The following is a 21,630-nucleotide window of genomic DNA, read 5'->3' on the forward strand; positions in this document are numbered from 1 at the left end:
TGTGAGTAGATGCAGCAAAATCGCCAACAGAAATGGACAACTTTAAAGGCGATTTTCTCAGTGTTTAGATTGTTTTGCACCTTCAGATTCCAGATTTTCAAATAGTTGTATCTCGACCAAATATTGTATAAAATATAAAATATATAAAAAAAATAAAATAAAAAAAAATAAAAAAAAATATAAAAAAAACATATATCAATGAAAAGCTTATTTTATTCAGCTTTCATGTGGTCTATAAATCTCAATTTTAACAAATTTACCCATAAGTTTTGTGGTCCAGGGTCACATATGGAGAATTCAAGACCAACACATTATCAGCATTTCCATCCTGAACACTGCATGTCATATCAGAGTGTGTTTGTGATGTTATTTGGTTTTGATATGCACTTGAGGCGGGTCACTGTGAGTCCATCGCTATCAAAAGCTTGTTTATGTGGCAAAGCATGACAAATACTAGTCAACCGCTGTCTGCTTGCCTGAAGGAGGTGATCAACTTCCATTTTATTGCGTTTGATGTGGGTGTGTGTGCGCTATCAAAATCACTGTGGTTTATGTGTTTATTGGGAAAAGAGTAAAATGTGGCAGATTTTGTTAAACCACATCAATGAAGGAGTGGGAAATAAAAGAAAGTGCAAGGAATGTAAAACCACTGTTGGATTTCTTTTATTTTACGATTCCCACATGGTCTCTGATATTTTCCAGTTTAGTAAAACCAAACCTTATAACCTTTTCTTTGTGTTGTACACTAATAGTGGGAGAGGAATCTGCTGTTTTGTCCTTTTGGGTATGAAAAGAAATACAATTATTTATACAATTTGTCAAACTTTGAACTTCTGAGCTCCTCAAAAGCATTGTCCAAATCTCTTTTTTGCAACGCTTAATATGATGGCATGCATATTAAGCAGAAATGGAGAAATGTAGGCCCACCTTCAGTTAAAAAGACCCAGTGACTGTTTTGATTCAGACAGTACTTCCAAAACAACATTTTGTTGACAGCCGAGAAGAGTTTAGTACATTGCAAATCAATTTGATCATATCTTTTTTTTTTTTTACCTTATTTTATGCTCAGAACTCTGCCAAAAGTTCCCAGCACACTACAGGGAAGATCTCGTAGCTCAATAAAAACAAAGTCTTATCTTATATCATTATCCCCTCTGTTTTCTATTTTGAACAATTTCTCTCAATCACTCATCCCCTTATTCACTCACTACTCTAACTCTAACTGGCAGGTTATGAGTGCATTTAAACGGCTACCCACAAACCATTTATATCCATCAAGAAAACAAACCATATGGAAAAATCAATAGTATCAGTATGGAAGAGTCTGTGTGTGTGCGTGTGTGTTTTCAAGGGAGATTTTTCTGTGTGAGAAAATACTGTTCATGTGTTATACTTGCCAATCTATTTCCAAATACACAAGTGTTTCCTGCACCGCTGTTCTCCCACCTCTGAGTGTACACAGTCCAGAGCAATATGTAGCCTACGAACTCACAACCCAAGTTAGAATATATATGTATGTGAGTTTGCAGCCTGAATTGAATATGATATGAGAGAGAGAATAGGACTCAGAACTTTCCGTCGTGCTATTTTTACTGGTTATGTTAAAAAACAAACTAATATTTCAAGCAAATTCTGCTTTAAACTAAAATTAGATTTTTGATCGAATTATGCGCTATAAAAAAAAAAAAAAATGCAACATGTCACAGAAATATTATTTATTTTATTGATAATTTTATATGTAAACACTGAAATATACACTCATTGGCACACCGCATGTTCTGGTTACAGATATACCGATTTATGTTTCTCTGAGTGACTAATTTAGTTTATACATCCAGGTTGCAAATATTTCCCCTATCAGCTCATTAAGAGAGAGATGTTGATGTACCACCTCTTCGGCATCAGTGGACACGCTCAGTTCGCTGTAATGAACTCATCGTTCCTGCAGGCGTTAGACACAGACACACAGGGCTTTGATCCTGTCTTCATGGCTAATGAATTAATGCATAACACAAGGTATTGAGCCTTAGGAGTTCAACAAGATGGGGACTTGACTTTAAACTTCCTTGCTCTGAGACAGGATGAGGGGAATGTTTTAAAGTTGATAGATGTGTATTACTGAAGAAAAATAAAGGCTCCTAATGAGTCACCATGTGATAAAGGCCTAGGTTTCTTTGCACCTGAGGAATTTCAAATAGAAATTTCAAATATATATATATATAAATATACAATTCTGTACTGTCATTGTTTCTCAATCTGAGTCCTTTTTTTGCCTTGTCAGAGAAATCTCTCCTGGTAGAATGGAACAATTATGTAATCGCTGAATGCAAATTTATTGTTGACAGAAATATATTTTTTTTCACCGCCTGAGGATGTGCAGATAGAGAGTGTGCGTGAGGTTTCTGCATGGCTGTTGTTTCCTTAGACAGACATTTCACCATTGTATCTGCACTGCAACTCCACTTCCTGTTGCCTACACAGTATGTGTGCAGTCTGTGATATGACTTTTGCCATACATTCACTCCTATCTGACAGATAGCTGTTTGAACCTCTGAGTTTATTCTACAAGTCTACAGTATATGAGTGTGTGTTTGCACCTGTGTCTACTTCCTGTCTGTGTCGATGTATGGTCCCTTCACCCATTACACCAAACATCCTGCATTAACCTCTTAACCAGCTCTACAAGCATTTTTAACTATATATTTATTGAATAGATATACACTACCGTTGAAATGTTGACATTTTTTAAAAGAAATTAATACTTTTAGTCAGCATTGATGCATTAAATTGATCAAAAGTGACAGTAAAGACTTTTACATTGTAAATTTCTAATAAATGCAGTTCTTTTGAACTTTCTACAAAAATATCAAGCAGCACAATTGTGTTCAGTTGTGACACTAATTTTAGATTGATTTGTGAAGAATCATTTGAGACTGAAGACAGTAGTAATGACGCTGAAAATTCAGCTTATCCATCAAAGGAATAAAAAAAAAAGTGAAATGGAAAACTTACATTTTAAATTGTAATAATTCAATTAAATACAGCCTTGGTGAGCATATAGTAAGTAACTTCTTAAAAAAAAAAATAAATAATAATTTTATAATATCTAATCGATGACCCAAACGTTTGTTTAATGGTGTAGTGTATATTTTTATTCATTGCAGCTTTTTTTCTTTTATATGTGTGTTTTGCGATCTAGGGCACAAGTGATTTCTGTGTTGCACCAGACAAATTTCTAATGAACCAAACAAAAGACGTAATCAGCTCAGGTGAGTGTGTCTCTTATTCTAAATGTAGTTTTGTTTGAAAAATACAGACATGAACACATACACGCACCACATGCAAACATGCACACACACAAACACACACACGCACACACACAGTCATGGCCTGTTCATTTAATCTCTCTTTATGAATGGGGATTATGGTTCTTCAGTGAACACATTTGCATGAAATGCCATTTTTACACTATCAAGTGCTTGAATAGTTTAAAGGGTTAATCTGGGCGACCTTTAATCCTGCTCCGTAATCACTGTGACTGAATACATCTGTAAAATGGCCATTCCTGTGATTATGTAACTTTAAATCCTGTTCTCAGCCATAATATGTTTCTGCACTACCAGACAGACAGAAGCTCCCTCAGGTGCTCGAGGACGGAGCATCCCAGAGGAAAAATTCATTCCTCAGAGGCTGCTTTTTCATAGCTCGCAAGACTTAAAGGAGTAGATCAACTCAAAATGAATATCACGCCACAGCCTGAATGGTTAAAAATGGCTTCTAGACATCTATTATAGTGGATGTCATGCGTCAGAAGTTGCATTTAATATTAATGATAACCAGAAGAAAATTCTGTATGTCATGCTGTTCGTAATGCACTCTTTCTTCTTTTCTCCTCTTCTTTTCTAGATATTGTGCATTATTACCTGTACTGCAGCCAGACTCTCCCCAACCCGTTTCAGCAGGTACTATGGTCAATTGCACTTTTTATGTTCTTCAATTCCTCACCAAAAATGATCCCCTGTATCGATGTGAATCAAAAGGAATCTATTGATGCTTTTTTGATTCTCATTTTACTGAACAATACTGATTTCCTTGCAAATCTTTTACTACTTTAGAGAAATCTAGATTTTTTTAAATCAAAGAACCATATATTAGTGAGTGAGTGAGTCATTACACCACTTAAAAACGTAATTGTCTCTTAATGGCTGGTTCATTAAAAAGAAGCGGTTCATAAGAGTCATTTGTTCACAAATCGGAGTACGCTTGTTTGCACTTTTTGCAATGCAATAGAAGACTTGCATGTATTATCTTTTGTATTCTTTCTCATCACGTCCATTTCAGACTGCAACGTTACGAATTATAATTCATATTTTTCATGGCAATAGGAACTTAAATGAAACCTCATGAGTGACCAATTTTGGAAAAGGCATACAAATACATAGCACACACAAGTGTTTGGTAAAATAATAATTTTTAAATTAGATTTAAACTATTTTTATTAATAACTTTCTATATTGATTGAATTATAATTCAATTTATAATAAACATTTCTCTCGCTTTATCCACCATCTTAGATGGTTTCTTTTACTCTGCCCATCACAGAGTGGGATTGTCTTCTCTGCAAAGGATAATTTTCATGCTTCCTTAAAATTTGCCCTTGTTTGCCCATTGAAAGTGTGCCTGTGACGCCTAAAATGCTCTCTACAGTATTTAGGTTTTGAAACGTCCAATAGGAATCAGTTCTCGATTCCAAACTGCAACTGACTTATCGGTCTCCCTCTTCTCATACTTTACCCTTTCCCCGACTCTTTCTTTCTCCCTCACTTCTGTCTCTCAGCGTCTCTCAGGGTTTTTAGGTCAGGCAGTAAAAGGCCAGTGTCCTACATCTGAGCTTGCTGCAGTTCAGCTTGACTTGCTTTAACAGAGTGACTGTAGATATCTCTCTCAGATCAATAGAGTTGTCACGGAGAAAAGGAAAGCAAAGATGTTCATAACAAGAGCTCAGTTGCATGACATGTATTGATATATCAGTCTGTAGAGCACTTAATGTATGACGACGTTCCTGTAATGAGATGAATATCTGGTATTTCTAACCTTATTTAATCAATCTCTTTGTGTTCTGTTCTTTGTCTCATCTTTGTTTAATATCTAATTGGTCTTTATTCAGACTCACACAGTCTCTCGTTCTGTCACTTCTTTTTTTAGTTCTCTTTCATTATCTGTTCCTTGCCTCTCTTGTCTTCTCTTTTCATGTGTTGTCTGGAATGGAGATACGTTTTCACAGTGAATTTAATCACTTTCTCATCAAGACAAGAGTGTGAAAATAGTACAAATAAAGTGCTGGTGAATCCTGTAAACAAAAGCCTGGGTCATATTTCATCACAAAATGTATATAATATATACATATTATATACATATAATCATAATAGAATCATAATATATATATATATATACATATAATCATTTATATAGATTTGAGAGCTGACAGTAGTGAGACCAGCTCTGTTTATCTGTGGATGGTGTAGTTTCTCACTCTGCTGGTAGGGAGTGGAACTGCACATCCGAACCGAACCAAACCTGTGATGTGTGAACTGTTGATGTTTAGTTTGTTAACTTAGCCCTTAAACAAAACAATCTGATCCTGAATTAGTTTGTTTTGCAGTCGCTGACTGTCTTCCAGAGATCGCTGACCACCATGCAGATCCAGATACAGGGTCTCCTGCAGTTTGCAGTGCCTCTGTTCCCCACAGCTGAGGTGAGTGTGCCTGAGGACATACAGACTGTGCTATTAAATTTACATTTATGCATTTGCCAATTTTACCCAACATAGCTTGCATTGTATACATTACATAGTCTACAATTAATTCAAACAAAATAATATTTGAGTAAAAAAAAAAAATGTGTGTGTGTATGTATGTATATGTGTGTATGTCCAGGTCACATTTCTCTCTCAAACACACAAACTAACTTTTCAAACTAAATAAAATGCTTAATTTTAATATATATCTCCAATATTATGCTATTTAATTTCTTGGAAGCTATATAAAAGTATTTTATTTTTTGGTAAATTCTAATGAGTTTTTTCATAGCTATTGTGTGTGGTTCTTTTCAGAGGGATTTATTGAGCATTCAGCATCTATTGAATAATTCAGAGGCCAGTTTACATCAGCTCACTGCTCTTCTAGACTGCCGAGGACTCAATAAGGTAGGTACACATCCCATCTGCTTCTGTCTAATATGATGCTGCGCGATTAATGAGATTTCCACAATTAGTAAAATGGATCTAATCTCTTGTGGCATGTGTGTGTTTGCAGGACTACCTGGACGCGCTGATAGGTGTGTGTTATGATGGTGTGGAGGGGTTACTGTATCTCTGTCTGTTCTCTCTGCTGGCGGCCTGTGCCTTCTCCGTCATGCTGTGCGCCATACCGAGAGCGTGGCGACAGATCGCCAACAGGTACTGCACACACACACACACACATTGACTGCAGTGCACTTAAAGGGATTGGTCACCCAAAAATGAACAGTTTGTCATTTACTCACTCTGAAGTTGTTCCAAACCTGTATGAGTTTCTTACTTCTGCTACTTTAAACACAAAAGAAGATATTTTGAAGAATGTCAGTAGCCAAACAGTTGATTGGCCCTATTGACTTCCATTGTATTTTTATTTTTTTTCCCATACTATTGAATTCAATGGGGCCTTGGGCCTGTTTGGTTGCCCATATTCTTCAGAATATCTTCTTATGTGTTCATCAGAAGAAAGAAATTAATTCAAGTTTGGAACAACATTAGGGTGAGTCAATGATGACATAATTTAAATTTTTGGGTGAACTATCCCTTTAACTCTAATAAAACATCCATAAACTAGCTAATTAAGTCTTTGGGAGTCCGTTGAAAGTTACAGGCAGGTCTGTTAAAGCCTTTGCATGAAGAAATATCTCCAGAAGCAGGATTAAATGTATCAAATATTAAAATAAAATGTTTGAATGTTAGTGTATAGCATGCAACGCTTCTCTTTCTCTCTCCACAGAGATAGAGATTACGACGACATCGATGACGGGGACCCATTTAACCCTCAGAGTCGACGAATAACGTCCCACCATACACACCAGGGCAACATGCACAGCTTCTGCAGCTACAGTAGCAGCATGGGCAGCCAGACCAGCCTGCACCCTCCAGCACAGGCCGTGTCCAACGCACCCCTGTCAGAATATATGTAAGAGTCGCCCTTTAAACATGATTGATTCTTTTTCATATTCCCTGATTTCCTGTTTTCAGATGGATGCGTCTGAATATTGTGTGACAGCTTCATTCAATAACTTTTGCATGTAGTAAAGGGGAGATGTTTGATTGCTTTTCCTTTCTTAAAGGAATATTAGATGAAGTTCACTGTATTACTTTTAAAATACTTATTTCCTTTATTCCTCCTCAGTCTGACTTGAACTCTCCCCATCACTTTCTCTTTTCATTCATCACTGTCTTGTTTTGTCAGGAACCAGTCTGCCCTGTTTGGTGGAAACCCACGCTATGAGAACGTGCCTCTGATCGGGAGGGGATCTCCTCCTCCTTCGGTGCGTTGGGCTCCAGAGGTCCAGTCCTTCTCATGACCACACATACACTCATGTTTACACAATAGCAATAATTTACACTAATTTACACTTTTTTTTTTTTTCAAAACAAGGACACAATATTTTAAAGTCTACATGAAATCCAAATTGATCATCTGTACACTACTGTTCAAAAGTATTGAGTGGGTCAGATTTTTAAAAATAATACTTTTATATAGTAGGTACACATTAAGTTAATCAAAAGCAACAGTAAAGACATTTATAATGTTGCAAAAAAAATTATATTTCAAATAAATGCTGTTCTTTTTGTGACACTGAAGACTGGAGTAATGATGCTGAAAATGCAGCTTTGCCATCACTGGAATAAATTTCATTTTGAAATAAACTGACACACTGCCCGGCCAAAAAAATTAAATACATTTTTGGATTTAAATAGGCAAAAATGTCAGAGATTGGATCATTATTGCAGTGATTATTATGTTTCTAGCATGTTATATGTTTGGCAACAGTTATTTTAACCCTAATTGATGGAGTGTGTAGCTTTTAATTTCTTAAACAACCATGTAGGAAGACACACCATGGTCATATTCCAGGATGACAATGTCAAGATGCATCAGGCTCCAGTCGTGAAAGAATGGTTATGAGGGAGCATGAATAATCATTTTCACACATGAATTGATGCACCTCTGAGTCCAGAGCTTAAAATCATCTTTGTGATGTGCTGGAGGAGACTTTATAGAGTGCTGGACTCATTGTCTATACAAGATCTTTACCATAAATGTATGCACGACTTGATGGAAATAACATCACAACATTTATTTCCATCAAGAGGTGCATCAACTTAAAAACACAAAAAATTGGTTGAACAGAAGTGTACTTGTTTAGTACTTATTCCTGATGTTATTGTTCACAATTCATCTGTGCTCATCATAACACAAATTAGACCACACACGTATTAAGATTGGGCTGAAGTTTGATTTCATGTTGACTTTAAACTCTTACCATGAATATTTCTATTCTTAATATTATATTTGCTCTTTAGTGGTTTTGTACTGTCTTCTGCTAATAGCTTATTTTACGTTTTTTCTTTGTTTGTTTGTATGTTTCTCTGTTTGTATGTTTCTGTTCTTATTTTTTTTCTTATTTTAACAAAAAAAAACAAAAAAAACAACAACAACAAAAAAACAATTCTTTTTGGAGCTTTACTCTCAGCCATATATAAACCGCGTAAGTTGCTGTATGATTGCAGTATTATTGTCCCAGTCCCTCTGTTCTCTGATCCTCCCCCCAATTTTTCTGTTATTTCATCCCTTGTTTTGTAATAAATTTTGTTTGGGTGATTTTTCCCTTTTTCACTCCTGGCATGGATCCTCAATTCCTCATAGACACACCCACACATGTTGTATGTTAGACACAGATGAGTTATATAGAGCACGCCCCCTATTGTTAGGAGGTCAGAATGTAAAAAAAATTTCTGTAATTCTGTGTCTAATTATAGTGTTGTCTGGTCACTAGCATGCCTTTAGGACCCTTTTGTCGCCTGAAAACTTTATACTGGTTTAGAGCGACATGATGATTAGTAAACTATGACAGAATTACAGTCTTTTGGATATTAACTATCTAAAAAACCTGCCTTGGCATCATCAGTAATCTTATGGAAGCTTGTTTCGTCCAGGGAATATAAAATTAAAAGAGGTAATTGTGACTTTTTAGCTCACAATTCAGACTTTTTTCTTGCAATTGTGAGTTTATGTCTCGTAATTCTCTTTCTCAGTATTGTGACAAGTCAGTATGTCAGTAGGCTTTTGTGGCTGTTCGAACGCATTCGACCACATGAACGTTTACACTATGGAAGCAATCAGTTTTCGTTTTCGGCTACCTCTGGAAGTGGTCGAAAGTGGACAAACTCAAAAAGTTTTAGACCCCATCACACCTGTATTTAGCGTCGTCCTCTTGTGGTCCGATCGACCAAACGTTAATACCAGATGTAAACGGGGCCATAAACTTGCAATTGGGAGAGGAAAAAGTCCGAATTGCTGGATATAAACTCGCAATTGAAGTTATAAAATCTGAATTGCTACTCGCAATTCTCAGAAGAAAAACTGCGAGTTTATATCCCAATTCTTTATAACTTGCAAGTTTCTCTCTCGATTCTTAGTAAAAAGCCAGAAGTGTGAGATATAAAGTCGTATTGCGGACTCACAATTTGAAGAGACAAAAAATCTGACATCTTTATTGCAATTATGAGTTTTTATCTTGCAATTCTGACTTTATAACTTTTATTTGCAAGTTTATATCTCAGAATTGCGAGAAGAAAAGTTAGAATTGTGAGAAGGCGTAATTACCTTTTTGTTAATTTGTTTTATTCTTTGGTGGAAACAAGCTACCATAGTAAACATTTTTAGTCCACAACAAACACAAAAAGTGTAGTTCATTTTCATTTCACTCTTGAAAAATAGTCGTCGTTTGCTTTAATTGTCCATCTAGATAGTGTGAGTTTGTGACTCCTGTGTTGCTGTTCTCCCCAGTACTCTCCAACCATGAGAGCCACCTACCTCTCCATGACCGAAGACCAGATCAGACACTTTGGGGAGGATTTCCGAGCGTAGAACTGATCCGTTTTCTTCCGCCATGCACACGTTTTGTCTGGTGTGACTCTTTACACGCCGGAAATATGGACACATGGAAAACACTCACGCCAGCATGTGTGCGCATCTTTATTTGTGTTACAGGACCACAGTCTGAGAGGAGAACATGATTTTAGAAGCACTCTGTGTGTGTCCGTATGGGTGCGTGCATGTATGTGTGTGTTTGTTGATTATTCTGATGGTGCAATGCATCTTTTCCCTCACTACTGACACATTTGTGAGTTTCTGAAATATCCTCTCTCTAATAATCTTTTATTTGTATGTTTACATCATATTTTTCATCAAATAGACTGTTGGTCTTCCCTATTGCCTTTCAAGTGCAGAAACTGTTCAGTCTGGGTTACAAAAACTATTTTGGACCCACTTTATATTAAGTGTCTTTAACTACTATGTACTAACATTTAAATGATTCATTTGATGCAATGCACTTATTGTGTACATACATTTTTGCATTGTATTTATTTAAATGCCTGCATGAAATTGCATCTGTGGTTAATTTCTGTAATTGCATCTATTACACTGTTGACCCTTTGCTTACCCCTTAACCTACCTTTAAACCTAACTATACCACACAATCTGTCCGTATCCCACCTCAGAAGCAGCAAAAGTGTTGTGCAATACAACATGAGCACAATAAGTACATGGTACCTAACAGTCAGTGTTATTTTAGTAGTATTTACTCTTTAGGTTACACGTTATTTTAAGGTGTCCTTGTTACAGTGTAATTATACAATTTAGTACTGAGTAATATTAATTAGCTACATGTACTTAATATACAATTAGGTTTAGTTGCTTATAACTATGCTTAAATTACTGTTTGTAACTACATGTAAAATGTGTAACAGGGACACTGTAAAATAAACTGTTACCATTATTTATGTTATTAATTTATATATTAGTATACCAGTATTTATATACTATTATTATTTTACTTGTCATTTTAGTTAACTAACAAGACTGCTAAAAAAAAAAGTATTATAATAATATGTATAATACATAGTACATAGAAGTTAAAGACACCTAATAGGACCCTTTCTTCTTCTTCTTTTTTTTTTTTTTTTTTTTTTTGGACCAGACTACATAACCTTCTAAAGGTTACCCATTTGTCATATTAAAGTTTGTACATATAAGTGTGGACACTGGTTGAAGTATCAATATTCTGTCCATTGGACATATAGTCCTACATGGTGTACAGCATTGCTAGTGTCAACATAGTAACCCTTTGCTAGGTACTTTTCTAAGCAATTGTTGCTCGTGAAAAGTTGTCTTATGTTTTTTAGCTATGTGAACTTCATGAACATGTCATCACTTTTTATGATGGCTAACTGTACAGTTACTAATGCCTTTTATCTTATTTTGAAGTGAATATTTTGTTTTCTAAATGTCTTATGTGCCAAGAATGGAAGCATGTTTTGTGCCTCTAAAGTCTTTGTTTTCATTCCCTTTCATTGCTTTATTTAGTGAATTCCCACTTTGTAGCAGGGATGGGACAAAGAGGGAGAATAAAAGCTTTTCTATTTGTTTTATTCATAGAGGCATCTTAAAGCACAACATGATCACTTTGGGTTTATAGTGACCAAACACAGTCACTTTGTACCACAAATGACGTTTCTAACATCCAGAGAGATTTTCACCTCATTTCCAGCAAGCACAAATGAGAGGTCATTTTACCTGGAACTTAAAATCTCAGACCTTCTTTTCGTACCAAGTGTAGAAAGCACACTGAGCCAACTTTCTCCCATGCAGCAATGCATATGCTTTGAATTAACCCTTTGACCAGCTGTAAATAACCTGTATGGTAACAGATGTGTGATTATTTGTATTTCTTTGCTCCATTCTTGTGTGCCATTCTCAGTATATTGTTTGATAAAATCAGCTACTTGGACAGACAACCGTGTCCTCGTTTGAGATTGATGGTGGCTTCCATCTGTTTTATTGCATATAGTGTTTTTAAAACATCTGATTTTAATAATTGGGGTGCATGAATACCACTGTTGCAGACAGTGAGGTGGTGCTTGATTTCTGTCTAACTTAGAGGACAGAAACATGGATATAATAAAACCATTTCGAACTGAATTGAGAGTCATTTGAGTGAAAACTTTTATTTTGGAATGTATGTAACATACAAGCACATGGCTTGGCAAATAGTATACTTACTATAATACTTTCCATAAAACAGACTATTTTGGGCTTTACAAATGTAAACCTCAAACCAATAGAAAACTACAAAAAATGTAAATGATAGTGTACAAGAGTATCAAACCGTTTTGCAAGTGTTAATACATTTTTATTACATGACAACTTGACCCGACCTGACGTTTATAATAATAGGCTATCTTGTCCTGTGAATACAGTTCAATTTTATGGTAAGATCTGTCTTATATAGCTAACATTTGTTTGTGGACTAAATAAGGCAGATGAGATCTAGCCACAAATATGCCTCGCTTAAAACTAAATGAATGATAATGAAATAATAAATTGAAACTGTTTATTTAACCCCTCTTATGTTCCCCATAATTCCTGAAAACGAGTGTTAATGGTGCTTTTCTCATTGAACCCTATGAGTGTTGTTACATGGCGCTCTCTACTGGCCCTGTTGTCGAACTTCAGTAGAAGAGCAGAAAGCCTGAGGTAAAACAAAACAGTCAACATCTCATATGCGAGTGAAACGTTATAAAATAGCGCATTTATATCTACGTGTACAAATCTAAGAAGCATTGGTTGCTATTAGTATTCATTACCATTGATATTATTAGCACTATTAAAGAGAGTAAAAGTATGCATGAAAACGTGACGTCACTTGCGCCACCGCTGCTAGGTTACGGTAAACTACAGACCAGTGAACCACTAAGACCAGTGAACCACTAAAACCATCGAAACCCAGAAAGCGTCACAAAATCAGGTAATGTTAAATATATGTCTTATTTTGAAAGAGTTTAACTTTAAAAGGGTGCCTGTCATAGATTGATACGTGTAATGTTCTGGAAGTCTTTCCAAAACTTTTGACACAGCTTTAGACCTTATGATATGGGTGTGCTGATGTTTGGTTGGACTTCCCTAACAGTAACAGTAACGTTTACCCAGCTGACAGGAGACGGAGGTTCTCACTCAGAACTTTGGCTAACATTCTCTGGCAAGGTTCTCTCAAAGTTAAGAACTAAAGTTCTTCTAGCAACGTCAATAGAACGTTCGTTTAAAGTTCTGTAACGTCATCAAAACATCAACACAAAAATGTCATGGAACGTTTTTCTGAAACATTTTTGTTGAGCGTTCGATTAATGTTCTTTTAAACGTTACATAAGATACTTTTAAAAGTAACGTTCCCATAACACTTTCAATCCCAATATATATATATATATATATATATATATATATATATAGATAGATAGATTATTATTATTTTTTTTTTTTTCTGAAATTGTGTTTTTGTAACTTAGCAAAACGTTACTACAACTACAACAAAGGAAAGAGAGGGAGGTGAGGTGCTCCTGTCATAAATGATGCTGATCAGATTTTATTAGTTTTTTTTGTTTTTTTTTTTGTCTAGTTTTGTAAGCAGATAATCTTTGGTGACCAGCTTAGTATTATAATCTAAAAAACATTTAAGTGTTTTCATCATTACTACATAAAATGTTTGTTTTCAGAGTTTCAGCTTTATTTTCTTATCAGTAAGTGGGTGTGACATATAATTACTAACTATTTTAATCCAAAAATCTTAAATCTTTATGTATAATAATTATAGACACTTTCATGGCTACACTAATTGGGGAAATATATGGCACATTTGTATTTAAAAAAAATAAATCACCAGCTTGGTTTTGTCATCAGTAAGTGGGTGTGACATACTATAATTCCTCTAAAACTATTTAAATTAATTGAGGAAATGTACAGAATATTCTTTTTTTTTTCTTCTTTTTTATGAATTTGTCACCCCACAGGACCATTGAAAATTAACTAGTGAAAACAAAACAGTTACCCATATAATTTTTAACCCACAATTTGTTAAAATATATAAAAATGCGCATTTGATCATGAAAATCTTGTAACTTGTCTTACCTTTAGCTAAGATGGAGATTGTGTACGTGTACACAAAAAAGCGCAGTGAGTTTGGCCGCCAGTGTAACTTTTCAGACCGTCCGGCTGAGCTGCATGTGGACATTCTGCCTGACCCTTCCCTTGCTGTAAACTTCACCGTGAGAGATCCGTGTAATGTCTCGATACAGTGCGCAGAGGAAATGTCAGAGCATGAGGTGAGACCAGCGTATAACAGCAACAAATCCCATGAACACAAGTTCATCATCCTTTTTTTTCTTTTTTTAACTGTACATTCATAAAATGTAATATTAGAGTTACAATATTTTCATATAGCAATTCATTTCAATCATAGTCTGAATTAACATGAAATTCTTGTCCTGTTTAGGTGAACACAGAGCGCTTTGAATCAGAGTCACGAGGAATAAACCATGTGGAAGGAGGGTGGCCGAAAGATCTCAATCCAGAGGATGTGGAGGCGACCATCCGCTACAGGAAGAAAGTGGAGAAGGATGAACACTATCAGAACACGATAATGCAGATTGCTGGTGTGAGTGCCTTAGATTAACCATGAATTATTATATTTGAGACGAGAAATGATGTGCTGGGCTTATATTTAAACCTGTATTGTGAGCTTCCTCTCAGAAGAAGACATGTTTTTGACTTCTTTATTAAAACAAAGAGTTTCCACTTTTGCCCATTGCAGCTCATGGAACACTGTAGCAAGCAGAACAACGCCATTAACATCTACCAGGACTTTTTTGATGATGAGGTCGAGGAAGAGGTGGTGGAGGAATCAGAGGAAGAGCCATCAGCAAAGACAATCAATGTCTTCAGGTGACCACACTGATAAGAGCCATATCAGCCAGGTCACTTGCACAAGTTTTGTGAATGAATAAAACATTTTCTCTTTTCATCAGATTTTTAGGCCTTTTTGGGTAAATACTGTGCTCACTTAAACATTTATATATAAATAGAAATGTTTCTTAAAGAGATAGTTCACCCAAAAAAGAAAATTCTGTCATTACCCGCCCTCATGTTGTTCCACTTTCGTTCATCTTCGGAACACAAATGAAGGTCTTTTTGATGAAATCTGAGAGATTTCTGTCCTTCCATTGACAGCTACGCAACTATGATGCTTCAAAAAGTTCAAAAAGAGATAAAAATAATCCATATGAGCGGTTCAGTCCAAATTTTCTGAAGAGACACGATTGCTTTATATGATAAGCAGATTGAATTTAGGCTTTTATTCACATTTAAACATTCATTAACCTCACACATTAGTTGTGGTAAACTCAAAAAAGCTCAAGCATGCTCGCTTAACGTGCGAGAACCAATGAGGTTCATTCTTGAGTTAAGCAGCACATTTGAGCTTGCGCACACACACACACACACACACACACACACACTCACACTCACACTCTACTGTTCAACTGTACAAAACTTAAAAGACTTAATAATTCGAGTATCTGTGCATTTTTCCAGAGACCCAAATGAAGTGAAGCGCACAGCCACAAGTTTATCCTGGCACCCCGATGGTAACCATAAACTTGCTGTCGCCTACTCTTCCCTGGAGTTTCAGAAAGCACCCGATGACATGAGCTTCGACTCCTACATATGGGACATTGGTATGCCATAAAAAAACTGCATTTTTCCGTGATATAAATGAGTCGCCACACTTAGAAAGGACAAACAATATTGAAGAAAAAAAAAATCTTTTCACCTTCAGAAAATCACAATAAACCTGAGATGACCCTGAAACCTGTATGTCCACTTGTTTGTCTGGAGTACAACCCAAAAGATTCACACATTCTCGTTGGGGGAAGTTACAATGGACAAATTGGTAGGTTTTAGCGCCTGAGCATCTCTTTGAATTTTTCTATTCCAGCTACCAAAACACTTATGACCATATGAACTCTTTCAGTGGCTTAATTGGATTGGCCTCAGTTGCTCTGGGCTTTTTTAGTTCTCAATAAATTATGGTTAATGAGAAAAAAGTCTCTTTGACCTTGTCTGAATAGTGTTTGATAGACGTGTCTGTTTTGTAAAGTCCAATGGCTGAACTAATTGCCTTTGGCATTGAATGCATAGTTGAAATTAGTATGTACTTTGGAATGGCATCTGTAGATGTCATTGTGTAATTTTACACAAATGTCCTTGTTTGTTTTTGTAAAATTATGCATGACCACCGTGTTGTTTACCCTGTTACCAGCGTACTGGGACACACGCAAAGGCAGCCAGCCAGTAGAGATGTCCACCATCGAACACAGCCATAGAGATCCTGTCTATAAAGTCATCTGGCTGCAGTCGAAGACAGGCATGGACATCTTCTCTGCTTCTACAGATGGTCAGGTCTGTGTGCAATGACACATAAGTCCAAAAATAAAGAAATAAACCACACAATATGTCATTGAGATTTGCATTGCAGTCCTCAGAGATAAAATATACTCATGCATCTGACACCAGGTGCTGTGGTGGGACATTCGTAAGCTGAGTGAGCCCACTGAGAGGCTCGTGCTGGACCCCAGTAAGAAGTGGAACCTTGATAATGCCCTTGGTGCAATCTCACTGGAGTTTGAGACCACTATGGTAAGACCAGTTCTTATTTTTTTTGGCCCAGTGCAAGAAGAAACCTTGTGGAAACATGTTCTTAAACATCCTTTGTTTTTGATTACACAAGCCTACTAAGTTCATGGTGGGCACTGAGCAGGGTCTTGTGGTTTCATGCAATCGCAAAGCAAAAACCCCAGCTGAGAAGATTGTATGCACATACAGCGGACACCTTGGTCCCATTTACGCCCTGCAGAGGAACCCGTTTTTTCCTAAGAACTTCCTGACCGTGGCTGACTGGACCGCACGCATCTGGTCAGAGGACATCAAGGAGTCCTCCATTATGTGGACCAAGTAACTTATGTTTCGTTGTTCAAATACAGCATTACAAAAGTAATTCTCTGTTCAATTTTGGGGAAAATATCAGTTTTATGTACACTACCAGTCAAAAGTTTGGGGTCAGTAAGACTTTTTTAAAGAAGTTAATATTTCTCTTTAGCAACAACACATTAAATTGATCAAAAGCAACAGTAAAGACTTTTACATTGTTTCAGAAGAGTTCCATTTGAAATTAATACTGTTCTTTATTTATACTGTAATTAAAACTTTCTATTCGGCAAAGAGTCATTTCTGAAAGAGTAATGATGCTGAAAATTCAACTTTGACATCTAAGGAATTAAAAAATATGTTAAATTAGAAAACAGTTATTTTAAATTGTAATAATATTTCACAATATGATTGTTTTTCAGTGTTATTTTAGTGTCATTGAGTTACTGGTATAATTTGTATTATTTTTGTATTCCATTTTAATTTTAATTTCAGTTTAAGGTTTTATGGTTTTTATTATTTATAATATTTTAGTATTAATTTTTATTGGGGCAACTAGCTGAAATATATATTTTTTTAAATGAAATAAAGTATATATATATATATATATATATATATATATATATATATATATATATATATATATATATATATATATATATATATATAATATATTAAGTATATAAGTTTTTTTTTTTTTTTTTTTTAACATCTTATGGTTTTAGGTTTAGTTATAATAATAACCCTGCTGTTTTTACTGTGTTTTTTTATCAAATAAATGCAGCCTTTGTGAGCTTGGTGATATTTCTTTCAAAAACATAAAAAAAAAAAAAAAAAAATCTTGCCGACCCCAAATTATTAGTGTAGATGTTTGGTAAAACTTGCACAGGTGCCAGTATTTCTAATCTATTATTTCTCCAGGTATCACATGGCTCATCTGTTAGATGGCTGTTGGAGTCCAGTCAGACCCTCAGTCTTCTTCACAGTAAAGATGGACGGCACCCTGGACGTGTGGGACATCTTGTTTAAACAGAACGACCCCACTCTCAGCCTCAAAGTTGGTGCTTAATGTCTCCTCCTTGTACTGAAACCATCTCACAGTTCAGCATTTCAGCGTTATCTGCTTGAGGAAATATTCACAATGTGTGTATGTTTTTTTTCTCTCACACAGGTTTGTGATGAAGCCCTGTATAGCATCCGGGTGCAAGATAACGGCCGTTACCTGGGCTGTGGCTCTCAGCTGGGAACCACCACACTTCTGGAGATTTCATCAGGCCTGTGCACACTGCAGAAGAACGAGAAAGCCCTGGTCTCAGAGGTGAGACACAAACACACCTGAACACGTAAGGTTTAATCATGTTTTTGAACGAAGTCTCTTATGCTTACAAAGGCTGCATTCATTTGATCAAAAATACTGTCAAGTAATGTTGTAATATTAAAAGGTCATTTATTCAAGTGATGGCAAAGCATCATTACTCCAGTCTTCAGTGTCACATGATTCTTCAGAAATCATTCTAATATGAAGAAACATTTCTTATTATTATCAAAACAGCTGTGCTGCTTGATAAACCCATGACACATTCATTTAGATTATTTGATGAGGAGAAAGATCAAAAGAACAACATTTATTTGAAATAGACATGTTGGTAACACTTTACAATAAGGTTTTGTTTGTTAACATTAGTTAATGCATTAACCAACATGGACTAACCATGAGCAATACATTCTTACAGCATTTATTAACCTTTGGTAATGTTAGTTAATAAAAATGTTCATGTTCATGTAAGTTCACAGTGCATTATTTAATGTTAACAGATACAACTTTTAATCCTAAAATGTATTTAAAAATGTTGACATTAATCAATCATTAATATATATATAATATATATTTATTGTAGATAGTTTAAAAGTTTAAAGCTATTCAAATCTGGGTAACACTTTATTTTGCAGTGTCCTTGTTACATATGTTACATGTACTTACCATAGTAATAATAGTAAATTATGCAGAATTACATGCAACTAACCCTCAATCAAATCCTAATCCCACCCTAACCCTATAGTAAGTACATGTTGTTAATTAATATTACTTAGTACTTAAATGTGACCCTGGACCACAAAACCAGTCACATGGGTAAATTTTTTTAAATTGAGCTTTATACATCATCTGAAAACTGAATAAATAAGCTTTCCATTGATGTTTGGTTTGTTAAGATAGGACAATATTTGGCCGAGATACAACTATTTGGAAATCTGGAATCTGAGGGTGCAAACAAATCGAAAAATTGAGAAAATCGTCTTTAAAGTTGTCCATTTATGTTCGCGATTGTCCTGCATTCACTCACAAAAATAAATGTTTTATATATTTAAGGTAGGAAATTTACAAAATATCTTCATGGAACTTGATCTTCACTTAATATCCTAATGATTTTTGGCATAAAAGAAAAATCGATAATTTTGACCCATACAATGTATTGTTGGCTATTGCCACAAATATACCCGTGCGACTTATGACTGGTTTTGTGATCCAGGGTCACAAATGTATAATTACATTGCAACAATGACACCTTAAAGTAACCAAAGTCTGTAATATTAAAAAAAAACTAGAATGATTGCTCTTTTTTAAAGTATTTTCAATAATTATCCTAGGGGAAAGAAAGAAATGGGTGTAAAAATAATTTTGTATTTACTGTACATCCATCTGTCATAGACTGGACTTGTGTGGTGTCTTTTCCCTTGATTTTTGCAGATGTTTGAACGCGAGACCAAGCGGGAGAAGATTCTGGAAGCTCGGCACAGAGAGATGCGCCTGAAGGAACGCAGCCGCTCCGAGCAGAGCCGAGACGACGAGGCCAAAGAGGCGGATGGGGAGGAGAGCGCTGAGGAGCTGGTGGCCCGTGCAGAGACGGAGTTCTTCCACATGTTGGAAGCCGAGAAGACGAAAGAGAGGAATGAGGAGAAAGAAAGAGATACGGTCAAGGATGATCTGCTTCTAACATGTTATTACATTTTGTTTATGTTTTTGAGCTTCAGGTCTGACGTCTGAAAGCTTTACTCGACGTTTTTAAACACACATCTGTGTGCTTTTGATGGGTGTTGTCATATGTGTGTGTTTCAGAACGGCCTGTCAAATGAAATTGCCCCCCTTTGTGGAGCTTAAACAAATTGTACCCCATGTTTGGACTCTTGCTCCAATAAGATAAGGGTCCTGAACGCTATATATAACCCTGTTAGCTGGGGTGAAAACGCTCTATTGTGAAAGACAAAGAAAGAAAAATCAATAAAGTCTACTTTGTCTGTAACCAGAATGCTTTATGCTCCCCCGTGATTGGTGAGGAGGCATTTGAGCTTGTGAGACCATCAGAAGTGTATTGCTATAGGCCCATCTACTCAAAGCCTCATGTGATTAATGGTTTTGGCCTTTTCAAGGACCTAAGTTATTTGAAAATAAAGAGGGGTTTATAATTAGGTTTGTTTTTAGTGTCTCGTGATTTCTACAGGAAATGAATTTTGTCTGGTCTCATAGTGTCTGATCTGTCTTTTCTAAGATGATTTGTTTTTCATTCCCTGCAGGAGAAAGGCGTGTGTGAAGAGAAAGATTTCCAGGAGGAGCATGAAACGAATGGTGTCGCTTCCTTTACAAGAAGAGAAATCTCTCTGTAGACTGTGAACACAGAGCTGAGGCTGCTTGCATCAACTGTGCTTAGACTAGTCTTATAAGTTAGTCATCTATTTTTTTTTTCTTCATACATTTTTCAAGCCAGTCATATAAAGAGGTAGATTGGCCCAAACTAATTACTTGTTGGTCAGACTAGTTCTTAAGTCTTAACTTAGCGGCTAGGTTTATGCAACTGGTTTCCACGGGTCTCACACTGAAACGCTGTTCATAACCCATTTTACTTTCACAATGTGATGTATTTCAATGGATATTCAATGAGAAAAAAATATAATATCATAGAATTTATTTATCATGAATTGACTGGATTGTGTAAAGTGGGTGTTACATACCAGAATGGAGTCAGGTGGTCATTCTGAGGTTTGGAAAGTTTGCATTTTGAAAAAATGTGCACTGATGAATTGTTCAGGGACTTTGCTTTGAAATTATATGTATTGTGGAAAGTGCTATACAAACAAACATGACGACTTGCAGGAATGTGCATTAAGAATTTACTATAAGGAATAAATGCAGCTGACTGTTCTTATGTTATAACATAAAGTGTCTAATTAAATACATTGTGTTGGGTAATTACATTTTATTTAAATATGCATGATTGTTGCAATTAGTCCAACGCTTGTCAGTGTTGTTTCTGATTTTCCACTCATGCACCAGATTATGTTGTCTGAAATGGAAGAGCTGTAAAACTGTTATAATAACGACATCATTTTTGTAATAAAATATTTACAAATTTCCATAATTTGTGTCACTACCTTGAGAGTATCTCTTCTATTATGATCACTATTTCATGTTCTGAAATAATAATAATAATATTTATTATTTTTATTAGTA

General features: G+C 35.6%; 2 protein-coding genes across 9 annotated transcripts in view; both read left to right on the forward strand.

The window, feature by feature from the left end:
* Positions 1-12,293, forward strand: part of ttyh2 (tweety family member 2) — a 56,810-nt gene extending 44,517 nt beyond the window's left edge. For 2 of the 7 annotated variants that reach the window (XM_084435226.1, XM_084435232.1), the window contains exons 7-15: positions 3,200-3,269; positions 3,907-3,962; positions 5,651-5,755; positions 6,113-6,205; positions 6,315-6,457; positions 7,032-7,217; positions 7,494-7,572; positions 8,770-8,796; positions 10,098-12,293. In XM_084435226.1, the coding sequence (XP_084291352.1) occupies positions 3,200-3,269; positions 3,907-3,962; positions 5,651-5,755; positions 6,113-6,205; positions 6,315-6,457; positions 7,032-7,217; positions 7,494-7,572; positions 8,770-8,796; positions 10,098-10,178 (840 nt within the window). In that variant the 3' untranslated portion in view covers positions 10,179-12,293. The remainder of the gene's footprint in view (positions 1-3,199; positions 3,270-3,906; positions 3,963-5,650; positions 5,756-6,112; positions 6,206-6,314; positions 6,458-7,031; positions 7,218-7,493; positions 7,573-8,769; positions 8,797-10,097) is intronic. The other 5 variants (XM_084435228.1, XM_084435227.1, XM_084435229.1 and 2 more) reach the window with 5 other exon arrangements.
* Positions 12,294-13,064: 771 nt separating this feature from the next.
* On the forward strand, positions 13,065-21,462 carry dnai2b (dynein, axonemal, intermediate chain 2b). 2 transcript variants are annotated; one of them, XM_084434833.1, is made up of 13 exons: positions 13,065-13,119; positions 14,280-14,467; positions 14,638-14,799; positions 14,956-15,086; positions 15,735-15,877; positions 15,979-16,092; positions 16,462-16,601; positions 16,716-16,838; positions 16,930-17,153; positions 18,048-18,183; positions 18,298-18,444; positions 19,873-20,097; positions 20,697-21,462. In XM_084434833.1, exons 2-13 carry the CDS (start codon positions 14,285-14,287, stop codon positions 20,784-20,786), a joined length of 1,818 nt encoding a protein of 605 aa, XP_084290959.1. In that variant the 5' UTR covers positions 13,065-13,119; positions 14,280-14,284; the 3' UTR covers positions 20,787-21,462. The 2 variants fall into 2 exon arrangements, with proteins under 2 accessions (XP_084290959.1, XP_084290960.1); XM_084434834.1 differs by lacking the exon at positions 13,065-13,119 and having other exon boundaries at positions 13,753-14,467.
* Positions 21,463-21,630: the final 168 nt, after the last annotated feature.

Source organism: Rutilus rutilus, assembly GCF_951802725.1.
Source record: "Rutilus rutilus genome assembly, chromosome: 16".
In the NCBI taxonomy this organism is placed as follows: Eukaryota; Metazoa; Chordata; class Actinopteri; order Cypriniformes; family Leuciscidae; genus Rutilus; species Rutilus rutilus.